This window comes from Garra rufa, chromosome 7 (assembly GCF_049309525.1).
Source record: "Garra rufa chromosome 7, GarRuf1.0, whole genome shotgun sequence".
NCBI classification, from domain to species: Eukaryota; Metazoa; Chordata; class Actinopteri; order Cypriniformes; family Cyprinidae; genus Garra; species Garra rufa.
Genome location: NC_133367.1, coordinates 26484380 through 26505969, shown reverse-complemented (window position 1 = coordinate 26505969; position 21590 = coordinate 26484380). Strand labels below are relative to the sequence as shown.

At 36.2% G+C, this 21590-nt stretch overlaps 2 protein-coding genes across 2 annotated transcripts; one reads left to right on the top strand and one right to left on the bottom strand.

The window, feature by feature from the left end:
• Positions 1–584: 584 nt before the first annotated feature.
• Positions 585–3937, top strand: LOC141338065 (podocin-like). The gene is made up of 8 exons (XM_073843633.1): positions 585–879; positions 954–1057; positions 1175–1247; positions 1523–1605; positions 3095–3298; positions 3375–3430; positions 3506–3584; positions 3656–3937. Exons 1-8 carry the CDS (start codon positions 585–587, stop codon positions 3935–3937), a joined length of 1176 nt encoding a protein of 391 aa, XP_073699734.1.
• A 217-nt stretch (positions 3938–4154) lies between these two features.
• Positions 4155–20098, bottom strand: LOC141338064 (axonemal dynein light chain domain-containing protein 1-like). The gene is made up of 25 exons (XM_073843631.1): positions 20005–20098; positions 15792–15964; positions 15610–15713; positions 15442–15520; positions 15267–15352; positions 15116–15172; positions 14791–14899; positions 9880–10001; positions 9657–9797; positions 9472–9576; positions 9269–9389; positions 9084–9185; positions 8835–9001; positions 8690–8759; positions 8364–8598; positions 8069–8285; positions 7794–7887; positions 7022–7209; positions 5708–5798; positions 5495–5596; positions 5315–5410; positions 5100–5213; positions 4734–4825; positions 4533–4663; positions 4155–4273 (listed from the first exon to the last, which is right to left on the bottom strand). The coding sequence occupies exons 1-25, from the start codon at positions 20096–20098 to the stop codon at positions 4155–4157; spliced, it is 3009 nt and encodes a 1002-aa protein (XP_073699732.1).
• Between the last annotated feature and the right edge of the window lie 1492 nt (positions 20099–21590).

Below are 21590 nucleotides of genomic sequence, written 5' to 3'. Positions count from 1 at the left end.
GATAGATAGAACGCTAGAATGACCAAACTATAGATAGATAGATAGATAGATAGATAGATAGATAGATAGATAGATAGATAGATACATAGATACATAGATACATAGATATTTAAATGATAGATAGATAGAACAACAACAGAATGATAGAATGATAGATAGAACGCTAGAATGACCAAACTATAGATAGATAGATAGACAGATAGACAGACAGATAGATAGATAGATAGATAGATAGATAGATAGATAGAATGACCACACTATAGATAGATAGATAGATAGATAGATAGATAGATAGATAGATAGATAGATAGATAGATAGATAGATAGATAGATAGATAGATAGATAGATAGATAGATAGATAGATAGATAGATAGATAGATATAGATAGATAGAATGACCACACTATAGATAGTGATTTCACTACCACTGTGAAAAATTCATTAGATGAACCTGCACAGGCCTGTAGAGATCCTCCCTTTACGTAACCACAGAAGTTCACTGTAACAGACCAGACACTAGATGAACCCTCACATCAGATCCTCCTCTCACTGATCCCTGGATGCTTCTCGTGAGAGATACTATGATGGAGAAGAGAGCAGAAACACCTCAACATTCTTCTAGATCTGGACGGGTAAAGCGAGAGCCATCGCCTTCTGCTAAAGAAAGGAAAACCAAAGCCCCCAAATCTGTGAAGCTCCAAGAGCCCCACAAGAGAAAAGAAAAACCAGAAGTAACAGAAGAAGAAGAAAGAGGTGAAGTCAAAGAGGCTCAAATCATCTCCAGCAGCACCGTTGTAAACGTAGACAGCGTGAGGGAACGGATAAAAGTAGATCGAGAGGAGTTATTGGGATTGCTGGAGACCGAAGGACCTGGAGAAGGTAAGTGTAACATCTCAGAAAAGATGGAGAACCTGCAGTATGTTCTTCTGTCACTTATTCATTGTTCTTTAAAGCATTGAAGAAGAGATACCTTGGAGTTTGTGAGCTGCTTCTCATCGTTGTGTTCCTCTCTGTGGTGATCTTGTTCTTTCCTATTTCAATCTGGTTCTGTGTGAAGGTATGTGTATAAGTTCTAGGATAAAATATTACAAACTATTATAGATGTATTTGCTAACTCTGTTCAGGTCCATAACTTTTATTTACAAATGTTATGTATTCAATTGTTTATTTATAGATTGTAAGAGAACACGAGAGAGCTGTGAAATATCGGTTCGGGCATTTATTACAGAAGAGAGCAAGAGGCCCTGGTATATTTTAATTTACATATTAACACATTTACAGTCAGCCAGGTACTAGTTATATGAATAATTGATTATTAAATATATTATTAGGAATTAATTGATTATTTGATTTGTATGTTTATATTTTAATATTAATATCAAACCTAATATTTTTTTATTAATAGGCTATATCATTGTTTTTAATGTTATTTTAGTATGTTAATATTAAGAAGAAATAGTTTGAACATTTTAATCATTTATGTTTGTGGACTTTAATACAGACATGTTTAATTTTGCTGCAGGGCTGATGTTTTATCTCCCATTTTTGGATGTGTGCCATATAGTCGACATTCGTCTTAAAATACTCAAGATCCCTCCTCACACGGTAATTTCTTTGCCTTCAAACTAACAAAAAGCTTCATAGTTTTTGCTACTGAGAGTTTTTTCGGAAAGACATTGTCAACCTGTCAACCAATCCAAACACACTGTACTTCTATTCCTCACAGGCTCGCTTTCGTTCCTGTCAAAAATTAAATATAGTACTACACTGACTAAGGTCTATGTAAGCAGCATTGTATTTTCCGAAAAACCTCTGAGTCATTTAATGAAGTGCACTCTAAAAAGCTGACTGCGCCAAATGCATCCCACTTACACACGTATGTAAACATGAGGGAGGCATCTGGTTGAAGACTAGCACAATCAAAAACCCACCCCTATAGGTCTCTAATATACAGTTGAGGTCAAAAGTTTACATACACCTTGCAGAATCTGCAAAATGGTAATTATTTGACCAAAAATAAGATTAATCATACAAAATGCATGTTATTTTTTTATTTAGTACTGATCTGAATGAGATATTTAACATAAAATATATTCACATATAGTCCACAAGAGAAAATAATAGTTGAATTTATAAAAATGACCCTGTTCAAAAGTTTACATACACTTTATTCTTAATACTGTGTTGATACATGAAAGATCCACAGCTGTGTTATTTTGTTTAGTGATAGTTGTTCATGAGTCCCTTGTTTGTCCTGAACAGCTAAACTGCCCGGTGTTTTTCAGAAAAATCCTTCTGGTCCCACAAATTCTTTGGGACTTCAGCATGTTTGTGTATTTGAACCCTTTCCAAAACCACTGTATGATTTTTGAGGTCCGTCTTTTCACACAGAGGACAACTAGAAGACTCATATGGAACTATTACTGAAGGTTCAAACACTTACTGATGCTCCAGAAGGAAAAACAAAGCATGAAAAGCCGTGGTGTGAAAACTTTTGAACAGAATGAAGATGTGCACATATTTCTTATTTTGCCTAAATATCATGTGTTTCATTTAGTACTGCCCTTTATAAGCTACAGAAGATACTTAGATGTTTAGTTGTTAAGTTAAATTTACCCTAATATTCTTCAATATTAAAAAAAAAGTTTTCGCCCCCCAGCTCTGGATCTCAAAATCATACAGTCATTGTTGGAAAGGGTTCAAATACACAAAAATGCTGAAAAAACAAAGAATTTGTGGGACCTGAAGGACTTTTCTGAAGAACAGAAGCAGTTTAACTGTTCAGGACAAACAAGGGACTTATAAACAACTATCACTAAACAACAAAAAAAAACAGCTGTGGATCATTCAGGTAACAACACAGTATTAAAAATCAAGTGTATGTAAACTTTTGAACGGGGTAATTTTAATAATTTCAGCTATTATTTTCTCTTGTGGACTATATGTAAACGTTTTGTATGTGAAATATCTTATTCGGGTCAATTCGGGTTAACAAAAAATAACAAATAACAATTTTTGTATGATCCCTCTTATTTTGCTACAAAACACCTCTTTAACAAGATTTCAGGTATTTTTCATGTCATTGCATCCTCAGGTGGTGACCAAAGATCTGGTGTGTACCGAAGTGAGTGCGGTGTGTTACTATCGCATCGAGAACGTGTCTGTGTGCTATTCATCCCTAGCCGCCATCCCAGATATGTTGCAGGCTCTGGCCCAGGTCTCCGTTAGAGAGATACTCGCCCATCATGCCTTCACTGACATTTTGCTAGACCGAAAACGGATGGCCAAGGAGATTCAGGTAGACATCAACAGATACGATACCTCACAAGGGCTTAAAACAAAAAGGTTTTACTACATTTTCATTTGTTGGGCAGGTCAATTTAGATTCGGTAACCTGCAGATGGGGTATCAAAGTGGAAAGAGCGGAAATGTAAGTATATAAAACAGATTGGGTCTCCAAAAGTTGTCCCATTGTGGGACTCTTAACATATGTTCACTGTTGCAGAGAAGAAATCAATCTACCACCCGAGCTGCAACGCAACTTCGCAGTGGAGAATGAAGCGAGACGTCTGGCACAAGTCAAAGTAAGCCTATCTGCACATAATGGTTCCTTTCAGTTTTCAACCCAACTTTTTAACCACTATGCTCCACACAGGTGATCGCTGCAGAAGGAGAAAAGGCAGCTTGTGAGGCTTTGAAAGCTTCTGTAGAGTCTCTCTCTGGTTCTCCAGTGGTCATGCATCTTCGACTCCTGCAGCTCCTCAACAATCTGCGCTCTGAGCAGCCGGTTGTGGTCCTCAACATACCTCCTGATGTCCTGACTCAATCCATCGACCTCAATAGCTTGACCAGAACTGGCAATCAAAGCGTGACTGCAGGTGACGGCTCAGATGAGGCTAAAAAAGACTCACCCAAAAAAGACTCGCCCATGATGTAAAGACAACATGAATTCAATGATTACTTAAGAAGAACTGATTCATATGACTAATTTTACATAGACATGCACAATATATCGCTTTATCATTTTTTTTTTATTTATCGTATGGGTTGATATTAAACTTTGCACCATGTAACTCTCACATTAAAAACACTAATAATTTTAAATACTTTATTAATTTGCCTGACATGAGCTCCAGTATGGTCTTTATTCCCATTTAGCGTTTTTTGGTTCCTCTGGACATTTTTGGGCTTGCTTCAGGTTTCTGACTTTTCATTTTTGCTTCAGAAGGGGTGCTGGGGGCCTTGGTTGCAGGTGTAACATTCTTCTTGCTCGCTGTAACAAGGATAAATACTAGAGATTAGAAACAGGTCAGAATTGACCAATAGAAATGAACGTGGTAGTTACGTTGCTGTCTATGCAGGGTCAGAAAGCTCTCGGATTTCATCAAAAATATCTTAATTTGTCTAAAAAAGTCTTATGGGTTTGGAACGACATAAGGGTGAGTAATCAATGGTCGAATTTTCATTTTTGGGTGAACTCTCTGTTTCTTGTTCTGTATCTGAAGTGTAATGTTCGGCTCTGACACACTTACACTTGGTCTCCACACTGGGCCGAGCCTGTAGCTGCCTCTCCAGATCTTGTATCTTGTCCAGAGCTGCCTGTAGGTCTTCCTCAGCCTTTAGCGCTCGTACCTCCGCGCTGATAGCTCGCGTCTCTACATCTCTGGACAATACAGCTTACGTAAAGACCACTATAGATCTGATTAAGGAGAAATGTTTCTTCTAATACTTACAGAAGCTCTTGCTGAAGAGTTCTCACTGCTTCTAATTCATTGAAAGCTTCCTTGGCATTTTCAGTGTGAGGAGACACCACAAGTTCTTCAGTCTAGAACAAAAATAAGAAAAGATTGATACTTTACTCCAGAGATCTTCAAATTTGGCCCACAAGATCCACTTTCCTGCAGAGTTTAGCTTTAACCCTAATCAAACACAGCTGAGCAATAAGCATGCTAGTCTTCAGGATCATTAGAAAATCACAGGTAGGTGAGTTTGATCAGGGTTGGAGATAAACTCTGCAGTGCATTGGCCCTCCAGGGCAAGACTTGAGGAATCTTGCTTTGCAGGTGGAAAGCTGATGGAGATGGATACAGTCCACTCACCCCTGTAAGTTGGACCATGTCCTCTCCTAAGTTCTTCTCAGTGATATTGCCATCATGACCAACTAGCTTCATGACTGAGCCATCTTTGTCATGCCTGCTGTCCTTTTCTTCCTCCTGCGGAGGATTAGGTGCTTTTATTTGGTGCTAGTTCATGTAACCAAACTAGCTATATGGCTAGCAAGCTAATGGCTTATATGAAATAAAGTGTTAGTTACATATTCATCAGCACTCTGAAAAGAATAAGGCCCAGTGGCGTCTTTCAAGGGTTTCTCTTCATCTTCTTCTTTAGGCTCCTCTGGTTGTTTCTTGAGCTAAGAAGATATACAAGAAAGTTGCTCACATTCTGTACTAGAATAGCTGTATTCTACCAGAGGGCCCATGATCTTGTCACTCACAGACTGTGGCAGAGTTTTTCCAGACAGCTGCAGGTCCACAGGGCTTCCCTTCACTTCGGACAGTAGTATTCGACAGGCCTCCACCCACTCGCCACACTCTTTCTAAACAAACACAATGCAGAAGAATCCATGGCACTTCAGGCGAGATGTCAATCTGTATCATTACTCAAGAAAGAGACCTTGGTTGAGAAGATCAGAGGGATTGTTAAGCACCTGAAGCTTAGCAAGATGGTAGAGCTCATTCTCTGTGTCATCCTGAGTTGAGCTCTTCCGGATTGCCTCCTCCACAATAGCCTGACAAGAGCTGCAGGAGAATTTGTGTAATGAATTTATGCTCAGCTATAAGCAGGTTAGTCAGGGGTGTACTAACTCAATCCTGGAAGGCCAGTGTCCTGCAGAATTTAGTTCCAAACTCAATTAAACACACCTGAACCAGCCAATCGAGCTCTTATTAGGGATACTAGAAACCTCCAGGCAGGTGTGTTCAGGGAAGTTGTAGGTAAACTCTGTAGGACATCGGCCCTCTAGAAGCAAGTTTGGACATCTCTGAGCTAAGGTATATCTTCTAGATGAGGGGTGCCCAAACCTGGTCCTGGAGGACCAGTGTCCTGCAGGGTTTAGCTCCAACCCTAATTAGACAAACGTGAACAGGCTAATCAAGCTCTTACTAGGCATGCTAGAAACTTTTAGGGGCCGTTCATATGAAGCGTCTTTTGCGCGCGCAAGTTCATTATTTCAAATGGAGACGCGCGGCTTGCGCGCGCATAATTGAAGTGACGCGGTCGCGACGCGCATGCGGTGCGACGCGCTCGTTTTTCCAGGCGCGTCCGCGCCGCATCGAGATAAAAACTTCTCAACTTTTCAGAATGTCGCAAGCGCACCGCAGGTCATGTGACATGAACCAACCAATCAGCTTCCTCACGTTTTTCCGTTACATTGAAACCTCAGCAGAAACATGGAAGAGCAGCTCATCATTGTGGTCCAGGGATTTCCTGAACTTTATGATTTGTCAAGCCCCCATTATTTTGATGCTAATAGAAGAAACAATGCATGGAGACGCATAGGCTTGGAGCTAGAGCGCAGCTGATGGTTGCTTAGAAACGGCAGACGCTTCCGGAGCGCAAGCGCCCGAACGCTTTGTTGATAAGGAAGAAAACGGCGCGCCTAGCGTTTTCCACGTGTTTTTAGGCGCGACATGTGAACGGCCCCTTAGGCAGGTAAGTTGAGGCAAGTTGGAGCTAAACTCTGCAGGACATCAGCCCTCCAGAACCAAGTTTGGACACCCCTGAGCTAAGGTGTATGCTCTAGATTAGGGTTGCCCAAACTCTGTCCTGGAGGGCCACTGTTTTGCAGAGTTATCTCTAACCCCAATTAGATGCCAGCTAACCAGCTAATCAAGCTCTTACTAGGCATGCTAGAAACTTACAGGCAGGTGTGTTGAGGCAAGTTGGAGCTAAACTCTGGTTGGCACTCCAGGACAGAGTTTGAGCACTACTGTTCTAGATGCAGTGATTTTAATTAGATTACCTTGTGATGTACTTGGAGATGTAGTCAAGTTTCCCAGAGAGCTTCCTAGCATCCTCTTCCAGCTTCTCAACAGACACGTCCACAATGGCGTTCAATTCAGGCATTGGAAGATTTGGTTCCTGGACCGGCAGCATCAGTAGAAGAAGGTCCACCATCCACCGAATCAACTTGGTGTGAACAGAAGTTACCTGATGACACATGATGAGATCATCACTCATAGCTTGGGAAACAGGCATCCAGTCCTGCTCCAGGAAGTCCACCTTCTTGCAGAGTTTAAGTTGAATCTTGGTTAAACATCTTTGTACCAGGTAATCAAGGTCTTCTGGATTACTCAAAACGTCCTGTGTTTCCCAAAGGAATCATAAGCATAAGTAGCTCATAGAGCAGTGGTGTCCAAACTCAGTTCTGGAGAGCCGGTGTCCTGCAGAGTTTAGCTCCAACCCAAATTAAACACACCTAAATCAGCTAATTAGAGGCTTAGTTGGCATACTAGACACTTCCAGGCAGGTGTGTTGAGGGAAGATGGAACTAAATTCTGCAGGACACTGGACCATGTTTGGACACCCCTGCCATAGAAACTCTTGGTACTTATATTATTACAACGTATTTGAGAAACGCAGCTGTCCTTCCCTAAGCCACAAGAGATGACAATCTTGTCTTGTCTAGCCCAGGTCTAAGGTTCTAAACTCTGCCGGAAGGTGACCTCCAGGAACAGGAATGAACATCCCTGACTTAGGGCATGCAAGAAACGTTACGCATTCCTGGAGCGTACCTCCTCATGAAGCCTCATATTTTCACAGTTGAAAAAGTTTTCTTGAGAGAACTGGAATTCCTTCAGTGCCTTTAGGACATCATCCATTTCAATCCTGTCACAGATTCCAACAGAGAAATTGCATATTAACTAGAAACACAAAACAAGTCCTGTGTGTTTTGTGTCTTTTGTGTGTTTCTGCCCATGTTTATGCGGGTCTATTTTGTTTAGGACACAAGGTATCTCACAAGTTTTTGCAAGATAACTATAATGCTTGATCCTTGCATCTCTCTTACTTGGTGTGAGGTTTCTTTTTAGCCCTGTCCCGTTCTGACTGTGTGCTGTCCACTAGCTGGAGAGCCTCCTTAGATAGATTCATCAAGTTGCCAAGAGCTTCCTCCAACTTGAGCCAATCACTCAAGGACTGCTCCTCTGAAAGTCCACTTAAGGACTTTAATTTTCTTGACCAGAACTCCGTATTTTCAATAAGCAACATTAGTGTTGCATGGATCCCTGCATAAACCACCAAGAGCAGATGTCAATATCTAGTGGAGAAACCAAACAAGACTATGTGAGGAGCTATGTACTCACCACTTTCTCCACTAATACGGATTCCCAGTTGGTTCTGGAGCTCAGTAATGGTCTTTGCCAGCTCCCTCATGGCCTCCTGGCCTTTAGGTGGTCCTCCTTCTGGACCAGAGTGTCTCCTAAAAAGCTGGAGACAAACCTCAATCCAGGACTCTTGGAGGTTTGCTAGCATTACAAGTGTTTCCTGACCAGACACTAGGTCCTCTCCTCCATAACGCTCACACTGCTGTGCCAGCACCTATAGGTGGATAGAGATAGCTGTAATCTTCACATTTAAAGTAGAAGGTAGAATGGTAATTCAGTAAGAAATAATGAAAATGATTGCTAACCGTTGACCATTGCTTCAGGTCTTGGGACAGCTCATCTTCTGAAGACTTGTCAATGTTCATATTAGGGTTCCTTATGAACCATAAGAGAGTGAAGTCAATAAAACATAACAAAAATACAAAGGAAAAAAGAATTTCCTTCACTGACCTTGATTTGTCTGAGTAAAACTTGTGCCACTTGACAACATCAGCGCGGACAGATTTGATGGTCTCGCGTTGTTTGCTTTCAGCTTCTCTGAGGTTCTCCATGAAGTTGGTCAGCTTATCTTTCCACTGCTCAGTCAATTCCATGATGTGAGAAACATCCTCAGAGTCCTGAGAATAAAAATAACATGGATATTACATTATTTTAAATATTAAAGTCTTGACAGAATAAAATATTAGGCACATCAAGTACCTTTGCTGTTAGGAAAACCGTGAAATGATCTGCAGTCTTGGCCCAGATCTGTTCACTAATATTTAGCCGTCTGACCAGATGAAGTTTATTGATCTTTATTATCTAAAAGAAATATGTGAGATATTTAAACTGAAAAATTTTAAATTCTTAATCTAACATTCAAGCAGAATGTCACAAAAAGTCACCTTGACTGCAAGACTGTAGGTGGCTTTTCTCCAGAGGTCCTTTTCATCATATAGCTGAGACATCTGTCCTTCAAGTCTCCTTCGCTGCAGCTCATAAAGCTCATGGTACTCTGCTACAATACTGCAGAAAAGTCACTTTTTTAACCAGTCAGACAATGAATCAGTATGAGTACACACTGTTTACATAGGTTTATTTCACGCACTTTGCATTGCGTTGCGACTCCTCCAGGGCTTTAGCGAGCTCCCCTTTGGCTTCCTCTGCCTCTTTGGACACATTCTCATCATGTTCTTTCATAGCACTTAGTTCCCTTTTACAGGTCAGATATAAACAAGGTTAAAATGAACAGATCACACTCAATTCACTATTCATAATTTGTATCCTGCTTACAAATTGAGTTTTGAAATGGAGCTTTTGAAGTGAATGATCTCTTCGGTGAGCCGGCGGTCTAGAGCCTTCTGTGCTAAGGTTTCTGTGTGTAGACCCTTCACCTGCCGTGGAATACGGTCGAGTAGGGCAACATACCTCTCCCTGAACAGGTGTAAGAGGAAATGCAGTCACTCTCTAATGAACACCCAGAAGAAAAAAACAGAGGTAAAACTGTGATGGAGACCTAATCTTGGCGAGAAGTTGTCCTCTCTCAACACATTCGACGCTGACCTGGCGGATCAGCTCGTGGAATACGATGTTGTAGATGTTCTGCTCGATTTGAACCAGCTCCAGTAAATTTTCAATCTGAAACATGATAAATATATTATAAAGATACACTTTTGTATTATTGTACAGGCCCGTAGCCAGGGGGGGTTCGGGTGGTTCGAACGAACCACCCCATATTGCCAAAGGTCCATAATTTAAATACATTTTTTTTTTAATAAACAAGTGTTCTTTTAAATAACGACATTGAATTAGTGTAAAAGCTTTAATTATTAAAGATGTCATAAATTTGGGCAAGGAAAGACAAGAATCGCATTATGGATTAAATGCGATAGTCATTTAAAGCATGCCACACGGACCGTTTATACTGTATCCGCTCAGATCACAGCAGCGGAGCGCAAATTCACTAAAGCAGACGCGTTTACTAGCGAGCACTAAACAGTGCTGTAAGATCCACAATGAAGCGCTTGAATTTAATAAAAGAACACAAATGACTTTGCGACTTAAACAGGCGAAACAGCGCTGACAAACAGGAGAAACACTGTGCGCGACGATACAGTCAGAATCATTTACCATGTTGTAGCCTTTTTATTTTACACTAACTGCACCATGGTATTGCGGTAGAAATGCGGAATATTATATTAATGTAGACATGTATTAACTGTAAAGAAGTAATGTAATATAAGTATAGTATAACATTTGTACTAAATTTATTTAGACCACTGTTCTTTATACAAATACATAGAAAATATGTGGGCTAGTTAATTTTTATACCATGGTGTTAAGGTGCTATAGGCCTATGTGTGTGTTTTTACTGGTTATCATGTATGCTACTAGCAAGGGTTCATTTTAATAACTCAAACAGTCAGAATAATTACATTTCACCATAAAAAATGAGCTTTGTTACAATTTTTACAGATGTTATTGTTTTTTATGAACATTATCTGAGCTGTAAATCATGATAGAGGTTTAATATTTTACTAGACATTGCTTTATCCCGCTCATTCAATATTAATTCTGCAGGTCTTAAAAAAGGAAACAAAAAGCCTTAATTTTGATTTAAAAAATCCTGCAGATACCATGTAGGCCTATATAGTTAAACAAAATTTCTTTCTTGATATTTGTGTTTTGAAAAGGAGGACACTGCATAGGGCCCAGAGGTTGAAAGGGGCCCAGAAAACTCAGTGCAGGGGTGTAGCATGGGTCAAGGAAGAACACGGTACTTTCTGACTAGAGGCAGTTCTGGACCCTTTTTAGATTTGTCATCAACTTTTTTATTTTTCTTGTTCAATTTGCACAGTGAACATAGTTGTAGCTCTTATTTTTGAACTCTCAAAATGCACCAAATTAATGGATTTACCTTTAAAATGTATAAAATTTTCTCCAGGGGGGCATGCCCCCGGACCCCCCTAGAGGGATGCACATTCACCCACCATTGTCTCTCAAAATCTTACATGACCATGCTGTGGGCCCTCAACCAACACCATTACCCCCTGATGTTTTGGCTCAAGCCAAGTTTTTTATTTAAATCCTACAAACACAAACTCAATTAGAAGTGTGTCAGTATAAAGGATCTGTGCATTTATTGCATTAACAATGTCAGTTGTGGCTCTTTATTAATTGCTTTAGGTATTTGTGTATATTTACTGAATAAGGTAGTACATGATCTTGGTAAGTTTGACCTCATTGTAGTAAATATGTTTGGTGCATCAAAAATCATGCTTATTAACTAAGATACCAACAGACATGCTAATCCAGCACAAACGTGCATGAGAAGTCACCAAAATGAAGTACGCGATTTGAACCTCATAATTAAATACAAAATGGGTGGGAACTGAAAAAGGTCCACTTTTTAAAAAAAAGAACCCCCCCTTCTGCTAGGCTGGCTACGGGCCTGTTGTATATCGTATATATTTAGTATAGTTGTGTACATCATCAATGTTAACATACCAACCTACATAAATCTGATTTATGGTGTTTATTTACTTGTTTGTGTAATTTTATTGCATATTTATACTTAAAAACTAAACTGCAAGAGTTTAATAGTGCCATTGTGGTGACTGTACAGTATAATGTACTGTAGTTGTGTAAATTACTTTATATTGCATTATTGTTAACAGTGTTGGGGAAAGTCACTTTTAAAAGTAATGCATTACAATATTGAGTTACTCCCTAAAAAAGTAACTAATTGCATAACTTTTGTGTTATTTTTAGTCATCAGGGCTTTTTGTCGTAACGAAAGTTACTTTTAAAAGTAATGCATTGCAATTTCATTACTTTTGTGTTACTTTTCGTCATCACGAAAGTTACTTTTAAAAGTAACGCTTTACAATATTGAGTTATTCCCAAAAATAGTAAATAATTGCATTACTAAGTTATTTTTTTTATGAAAGTAATGCGCTACTTTACTTTTGACAAAAGTAACTTTTGTATGCAAGTAATGCGTTACGTTACTTTTGCATTACTTTTTGTCATCCGGGCTTTTTGTCATCATGAAAGTTACTTTTAAAAGTGATGCATTACAATATTGAGTTACTCCGTAAAAAAGTAAATAATTGCATTACTTAGTTACTTTTTATAAAAGTAATGTGTTACATTACTTTTGTGTTACTTTTAGTTAACAGGGCTTTTTGTCATCACGAAACTTACTTTTAAAAGTAATGCATTACATTATTGCGTTACTCCCTTAAAAGTAACTAGTTTCATTACTTACTTTTTATAAAAGTAATGTGCTACATTACTTTTGTGTTAGATTTTGTCATCACAAAAGTTACTTTTAAAAGAAACAATTACAATATTACATTACAATATTGAGGTACTCCCTAAAACGTAACTAGTTTCATTACTTAGTTTCTTTTTATGAAAAGTACAATATTGAGTTATTCCCCAAAACAGTAAATAATTGCATTATTATCTTTTTATGAAAGTAATGAATTACGTTACTTTGGACAAAAGTAACTTTTGTATAAAAGTAATGTGTTACATTACTTTTGTGTTACTTTTTGTCATCAGGGCTTTTTGTCATCACGAAAGTTACTTTTAAAAGTAATGCATTACAATATTGAGTTACTCTCTAAAAAGTAACTAGTTTCATTATTTAGTTACTTTTTTATAAAAGTAATGCGTTACATTACTTTTGTGTTACTTTTTGTCATCACGAAAATTACTTACAATATTGAGTTATTCCCGAAAACAGTAAATAAGTAAATAAAAAAATTATTTTTGTATGCAAGTAATGCGTTACGTTACTTTTGCATTACTTTTTGTCATCCGGGCTTTTTGTCATCATGAACGTTACTTTTAAAAGTGATGCATTACAATATTGAGTTACTCCCTAAAAAAGTAACTAGTTTCATTACTTAGTTACTTTTTATAAAAGTAATGTTACATTACTTTTGTTACTTTTTGTCATCACGAAAGTTACTTTTAAAAGTAAAGCTTTACAATATTGAGTTATTCCCAAAAACAGTAAATAATTGCATTACTAAGTTTTTTTTTATGAAAGTAATGCGTTACGTTACTTTTGACAAAAGTAACTTCTATGCAAGTAATACGGTATGTTACTTTTGCGTTACTTTTTCTCATCATGAAAGTTACTTTTAAAAGTAATGCATTACAATATTGAGTTACTCCCTAAAAAAGTAACTAGTTTCATTATTTAGTTACTTTTTATAAAAGTAAAAAAAAGTAACTTCATTTTTGCATTACTTTCTGTCATCACGAAAGTTACTTTTAAAAGTAATGCATTACTTTTAAAAAGTAACTAGTTTTATTACTTAGTTACTTCTTATAAAAGTAATGTGTTACATTACTTTTGTGTTACTTTTTGTCATCACGAAAGTTACTTTTAAAAGTAACTAGTTTCATTACTTAGTTACTTTTTATGAAAGTAATGTTACATTACTTTTGTGTTACTTTTAGTCATTAGGGCTTTTTGTCATCGCGAAAGTTACTTTTAAAAGTAATGCATTACAATATTGAGTTACTCCCTAAAAAAGTAAATAACTGCATTACTCAGTTACTTTTTATTAAAGTAATGCGTTACGTTACTTTTGACAAAAGTAACTGTATGCAAGTAATGCGCTACTTTACTTTTGCATTACTTTTTGTCATCATAAAAGAAACAATTACAATATTACATTACAATATTGAGGTACTCCCTAAAACGTAACTAGTTTCATTACTTAGTTAATTTTTAATGAAAAGTAACATTACTTTTGTGTTACTTTTAGTCATCAGGGCTTTTTATCATCACGAAAGTTACTTTTAAAAGTAATGGATTACAATATTGAGTTGCTCCCTAAAAAGTAAATAATTGCAATACTTTTTTATGAAAGTAATGTATAACGTTACTTTTGACAAAAGTAACTTTTGTATGCAAGTAATTTGTTACGTTACTTTTGCATTACTTTCTGTCATTAGGGCTTTTTGTCATCATGAAAGTTACTTTTAAAAGTAATGCATTACAATATTGAGTTACTCCCTAAAAAGTAACTAATTGCATTACTAAGTTACTTTTTATGAAAGTAGTGCGTTATGTTACTTGTACGTTACTTTTTGTCATCATGAAAGTTACTTTTAAAAGTAATGCTTTACAATATTGAGTTATTCCCAAAAAAGCTTTACTTTTTATGAAAATAATGTTACATTACTTTTGTGCTACTTTTGCGTTACTTTTTGTCATCACGAAAGTTACTTTTAAAAGTAACGCATTACAATATCGCGTTACTCCCTAGTGTCCTTTAGCTACTTTTTATGAAAGTAATGCATTACGTTACTTTTGAGGTACTTTTTGTCATTACAAAGTTGCTTTTTTAAATATTTTTTTACACTTTTATTTATTTATTTGTAGCATTTTTTTCTAACTAACCTGCGAGAGTTCGGATAGCTCTTGAAACTCTTGATGGACACCTGCTTTTTCCAACATTTTGTCCATGACCTTCATTAACTGTATCACCTCAAGACGTCCACTTGGTTTCCTAGTGGTTGTTTAGAAATGATAATAAATATTAATATTAATAGAAATCATTTGACATAGTGGTTGTTTAAATATATAAATGTTTATAATAGTAATATTATTATTAATAATATTTTTCAAATAACTAAATGATAGATAGATAGATAGATAGATAGATAGATAGATAGATAGATAGATAGATAGATAGAAAGATAGACAGATAGATAGAGCAGCTCACATTGATGGAAAGACTCTTAGCTTCTGTTTGTCATCTTCTAGGAGAACCGTGAATTTGCTATAAAAGGAATGAAAACAAATAAAGCAAAGTACTTGTTTAGCTGTAGAACAACAAGATCGATGTTCTTACTGACCAAAGCTGACTGACTTACTCATCATAGCACTGCAGTCCCTTGAGGCCTTTGTTTTTTATGATGTGATATTCTTCCGGGATCAATGTTTCCAGAGAACTCACGTCCTTCAACCCAAAAAACAACACAAAGTTTCAACATACAAAAAGACATTAAGAATTTAGCACCAGATTCAGATTATTCTCCTGTCACTTGCATTTTGATCTCCGTCAGCGCAGCTTCTTTCAGCCATTGCCGGAAGAGGCACTTGAGCATCACAAAGAAAGGATACATCTCTGTTCAGATTCAAACAAACAAAGTGAGCTAGAAAATCTCTTGGCCTGTTATGTATAAATGTATGTTATGCATAATGATTCTTTCCAACCTTCCAGCTCCAGTCAGAGAGGTCGGCTGGTTGAGAAAGTATTGGTATTTCTTGCGTCTAGCTGGATGGTGCCACACTGCATCAGGGCGATGTATTAAACAAACCTGGAAAAATAGGTAAAAAGAGCTGGTTAGGTATTAGAAACAATGTGAAAAAGAGAAAGGTGGTGAAGTGGCACAAACCTTAAAGTCCTTTGGAGTTTTGGTTAATCTGAGGGGTCCGAGTCTGTCTTGAGGACATGCGGTGGATGTTAAAGTTGCAAGAAGCTCGTCTGGAATTAAATCATCACGCACTTGCAGGCTGCTTCTGTCTTTTACAGGTGTCCTCTCACTCACCTCAGGAAGATCTGCCACCACTAGACAGATGAACCACATTAAATAGATACAAAAACATATATATAGATAGATAGATAGATTTGTCACACTTTAATGTTTCAGATCATTAAACTAATTTAAATATTAATCAAAGATAACACAAGTAAACACAACATGCAGTTTTTCTTTTGTCTTTTATTATGAAGGGAAAACAAAATCCAAACCCACATAGCCCTGTGTGAAAAAGTGTTTCCCCCTAAACTTAATAACTGGTTGGGCCACCCTTAGCAGCAACAACTACAATCAAGCGTTTGCAATGAGTCTGTTACAGCGCTGTGCGGGAATTTTGGCGCACTCATCTTAGCAGAATTGTTGTAATTCAGCCACATTGGAGGGTTTGAGAATGAACCGCTTTTTTAGGTCAAGCCACAGCATCTCAATAGGATTCAGGTCAGGACTTTGACTAGGCCACTCCAAAGTCTTCATTTTGTTTTTTTTTCAGCCATTCAGAGGTGGATTTGCTGGTGTGTTTTGGATCATTGTCCTGCTGCAGAACCCAAGTTCGCTTCAGCTTGAGGTCACAAACAAATGGCCGGACATTGTCCTTCAGGATTTTTTGGTAGACAGCAGAATTCATGGTTCCATTTATCACAGCAAGTCTTCCAGGTCCAGAAGCAGCAAAACAGCCCCAGACCATCACACTACCACCACCATATTTGACTGTTGGTATGATGTTCTTTTTCTGAAATGCTGTGTTACTTCTACGCCAGATGTAATGGGACACACACCTTCCAAAAAGTTCAACTTTTGTCTCGTCAGTCCACAGAGTATTTTCCCAAAATTCTCGGGGATCATCAAGATGTTTTCTGGCAAAACTGAGACGAGCCTTTATGTTCTTTTTGCTCAGCAGCGGTTTTCGTCTTGGAACTCTTGGAACATTGACCTTAACTGAGGCAAGAGGCAGTTCTTTATATGTTGTTGTGGGGTCTTTTGTGATCTCTTCGATGAGTCGTCGCTGCGCTCTTGGGGTAATTTTGGTTGGCCGGCCACTCCTGGAAAGTTCACCACTGTTCCATGTTTTGGCCGTTTGTGGATAATGGCTCTCACTGTGGTTCGCTGGAGTCCCAAATATTTAGAAATGGTTTTATAACCTTTTCCAGACTGACAGATCTCAGTTACTTTCTTTCTCATTTGTTCCTGAATTTCTTTGGATCTCAACATGATGTGTAGCTTTTGAGGATCTTTTGGTCTACTTCACTTTGTCAGGCAGGTCCTATTTAAGTGATTTCTTGATTGCGAACAGGTGTGGCAGTAATCAGGCCTGGGCGTGGCTAGTGAAACTGAACTGATGCTGCGTTCCAGGCAGGTTTTTTAACTGGTAAATCACCACTTTAAACCACGACTCACAACTTTGTAGTGTTCCAGGCAAGTCAAGCCAAACTGCCTGGGCACATTTATGAATTATTATTATTTTTATATTATTATTATTATTATTATTATTATTATCACCGGCAGCCATATCATCCTGTAGCCCAAGACTGGTCGCCCACTGAAGCTAAGCAGGGCTGAGCCTGGTCAGTACCTGGATGGGAGACCTCCTGGGAAAACTAGGTTGCTGCTGGAAGAGGTGCTAGTGAGGCCAGCAGGGGGTGCTCACCATGTGGTCTGTGTGGGCCCTAGCATCCCAGTATAGTGACGGGGACACTATACTGCCAAAAAGCACCGTCCTTCGGATGAGACGTTAAACCGAGGTCCTGACTCTCTGTGGTCATTTAAAAATCCCAGGATGTCTTTCAAAAAGAGTAGAGGTGTGACCTCGGCATCCTGGCCAAATTTGCCCATTGGCCTCTGACCATCATGGCCTCCGAATCATCCCCATATTCCGATTGGCCTCATCACTCTGTCTCCTCTCCACCAGTCAGCTGGTGTGTGGTGGGCGTTCTGGCGCACTATGGCTGCTGTCGCATCATCCAGGTGGATGCTGCACACTGGTGGTGGATGAGGAGATACCCCTGACACTGTAAAGCGCTTTGAGTGTCTAGAAAAGCGCTCTATAAATGTAACGAATTATTATTAATTTGATTGCAACGTTATATTGTCCTAAGCTCTATTTTTCCACCGTGTACTACTTGCATAAACACCGCACCCATTAGTGCTGACATTGTTGTTTCGCGGGCTATGTTACGTCAGAACTCGTAACTGGGAGTACATCGATCTAGTACGAGTTCACGAGTGGGAAGTCATGGGTTTGACTGCCGTTCCAGTGCACTTTCACGGGTAGAAGGTTGGAAAAACACGGGTTACGGGTTGCCTGGAACGCGGCATGAAACTGAAGATATGTTTTAACGGGAGGGGGGCACTTTTTCACACAGGGCCATGTGGGTTTGGATTTTGTTTTCCCTTCATAAAAAAAAACTCTTTGGGTTAAAAACTGCATGTTGTGTTTACTTGTATTATCTTTGATTAATATTTAAATGTATTTGATGATCTGAAACATTAAAGTGTGACAAACATGCAAAAAAAATTAAAAATCAGGAAAGGGGCCAACACTTTTTCACACTGTATGTATCTATAAATCTATGTAAAAAAAAAAAAAAAAAAAAAAAGATGTTAAAATATAAATAAAAAATAAGAAAAATCAAAAAGTTTGTGATGTGGAATAAATATTTATAATTATATATATAGAATAAATATTATTGAATAATGAATAATAATACGATATAAAAAGGGTGGGTTGTTTCAACCCAATTTTGGGCCAAATATGGACTAACCCAACTGTTGGGATACATTTTTTAATTAAATTTTTAACCCAACAAATGGGTTACTTCATATTTGACTTAAAATTGGGTTGAAACAACCCAGGATTTTTTCAAATGTAATAATAATAATAATAATATAGTTTATCAATTCTGGCTTATAAAATAATGTTAGATCTGATAAGCAATTGGCCAGTATTATTTTAGATCTGATAAGCAATTGGCCAGTATTAAAATGTAATATTTTGTTTCAAATAAATAAGTAAATAATGTAGTTGGTGATATGGAATGACTGACTGACTGAATAAATAAATAAATAAATAAATAAATAAATATTGAGAATAAAATAATATAGTAGGTGATGTGGAATAATAAATAACTAAACAAATATTATTTTATAATATTTAAATTAAAAAAATCTTAATTTATATTGGCAAATAAAGATACGTAATAAATAATAGTGATAAATAAATAAAAGTTGCAGAAATAAATAGTTTTATAATAAATTGGAATAAATAGATGCATGAATGAATATAAAAATGAAATATATTTTAAGATGAATTAAGAACAAAGTAGGTGACTAGGCATTAATAAATTAATAAATAAACAAGAATAATAATAGAAACGGTTTGTGATGTGGCAAATAAATATTACAAATGTGACCCTGGACCACAAAACCAGTCTTAAGTCGCTGGGGTATATTTGTAGCAATAGCCAAAAATACATTGCATGGGTCAAAATTTTTGATTTTTCTTTTATGCCAAAAATCATTAAGAAATTAAGTAAAGTTCATGTTCCATGAAGATTTTTTGTAAAATTCCTACTGTAAACATATCAAAATGTAATTTTTGATTTGTAATATGCATTGTTAAGAACCCTTATTTGGACAACTTTAAAGGTGATTTTCTCAGTCTTTTTGATTTTTTTGCATCCTCAGATTTCTGATTTCAAATAGATGTATCTCAGCCAAATATTGTCCTATCCTAACAAATCATACATCAATAGAAAGCTTATTTATTGAGCTTTCATATGATGTATAAATCTCAGTTTTGTCAAATTTAACCTTATGACTGGTTTTGTGGTCCAGGGTCACAAATAAAAAAACTTGGTGATAGATAGATAGATAGATAGATTAGATAGATAGATAGATAGATAGATAGATAGATAGATAGATAGATAGATAGATAGATAGATAGATACCAAAGAATGCTGTAATAGAACAAATACATAAATATTAGCCTAACATTGAAGTTGTTGATGTAACGTTAGCTTTGAAAAAGTAAGATTAAAAAAGAAAACAGTATGTTATTATTGAGTTGACTCACTGTTATTGACAGCATTGCTCGATCTCTTCGTCCTGCGGCTCTCGGGTTTTGCTCCATCCGGAGGAGACGGGCTGCACTTGACGGACACCGACATAGCTATTGAGACCGTCTAAACTCGCTGGACACTGTTTACAGATGAATAACCGCGGAAAAGACGCAAAGGCGCTAAAACGTTCAACTTTCTGCCGTTCTCCATGCTGTAGCGCTCCAGACAACGCATAAAGTTTGGCTACTGCGCACGAGTTGCTCCAAAACAGCAGCTAATAAAAGTTTGTTGCCATGGACGCGTCGCGTATCTACGTAACTTTCCACAGTTACAGAATCACACTCCAGAGACTCTTCTGACTAACATGAAGACGACACTTTAATCATTTGGTTTTCTTCTATTGATAGCATACGTTGTTTCCTGTGGTAAAATTAATCCTTTTTAAATATTCATAAGTTGTTTCATTAATAATTTAGCGGGTCAATGATACCATGGCAGCCAAACAAATGAGTTTAAGGTTTACATCTTGGAGAGAAAAAGTTGCTTGTTATTGTTGTCTAAAACTAAAATTCATAAAACTAAGATTCATATTCATGAGTCATTTTAATTAAGCTGAAATAAAGTAAACAATGAAAAACTAAAATTTAGAAAGTTTGCCCAGCTACCTCAAAATAAAATAATAAATAAAGTTATACAAAAAAAAAATAAAACCCCAAAAGTAATACAAATGATGACAGCACATAACAAAATGACTATAAGTTAAACTTAAAGTAATACGACAACTGAAAATATAAAAATTAAAGCTGCAATAAGATATAATAATAACAATAATATAGCATATCAATTCTGGCTAATAAGATTCTTCATAGTTATATCTGATAAGCAACTGGCCAGTATTAAAACTTAATATTATTTAGTTTAAATAAATTAAAAACACAAAAAATTATAATAATTAAAGCTACAATAATATTAGATATAATAATGATAATAATAATAATAATAATATTTATAAATAATATTATTGTAATATTTAGTTTAAATAAATAAATAAAAAAGCTACAATAATATTAGATATAATAATGATAATAATAATAATAGTATAGTATAAATTCTGGCTAATATATTTATATCTTATTAAAATTTAATATTATTTTGTTTAAATAAATCAAAAATAGAACAAATTAAAACAAACATTAAAGCTTCAATAATAATAATAATAATAATACAGTATATAAATTCTGGCTAATATAAATAGCTATATCTGATTAAAAAGTAATATTATTTTGTTTAAATAAATCAAAAATTAAACACAAATAAAAAATATAAAGATTAAAAATTTAAATATAATAATATTAATATAGTATATCAATTCTGGCTAATATATCTAATTAAATTTTTATATTATTTAGTTTAAATAAATAAAAAATTAAAGCTACAATAATATTACATTTAATAATAGCAATAATTCTAATATAGGTAGTTATATCTGATTCAAATGTAATATTATTTTCTTTAAATAAATCTAAAAACAAAAGAAATATATAAACATTAAAGCTACAATAATAATAATAATAATTTAGTATACCAATTCTGGCTAATA

Excerpts from the sequence above, each read along its gene's own strand:
- LOC141338065 (XM_073843633.1), top strand. The coding sequence starts at position 585 with ATGGAGAAGAGAGCAGAAACACCTCAACATTCTTCTAGATCTGGACGG. Across the intron at positions 1,606-3,094 it reads TCAAGATCCCTCCTCACACG|GTGGTGACCAAAGATCTGGT; the intron begins GTAATTTCTTTG and ends TTGCATCCTCAG. Across the intron at positions 3,299-3,374 it reads GGATGGCCAAGGAGATTCAG|GTCAATTTAGATTCGGTAAC; the intron begins GTAGACATCAAC and ends TTTGTTGGGCAG.
- LOC141338064 (XM_073843631.1), bottom strand. The coding sequence starts at position 20,098 with ATGTCGGTGTCCGTCAAGTGCAGCCCGTCTCCTCCGGATGGAGCAAAA. Across the intron at positions 8,286-8,363 it reads CCGTATTAGTGGAGAAAGTG|GGATCCATGCAACACTAATG; the intron begins GTGAGTACATAG and ends TGGTTTATGCAG. Across the intron at positions 5,411-5,494 it reads GAAAAACTCTGCCACAGTCT|CTCAAGAAACAACCAGAGGA; the intron begins GTGAGTGACAAG and ends ATATCTTCTTAG.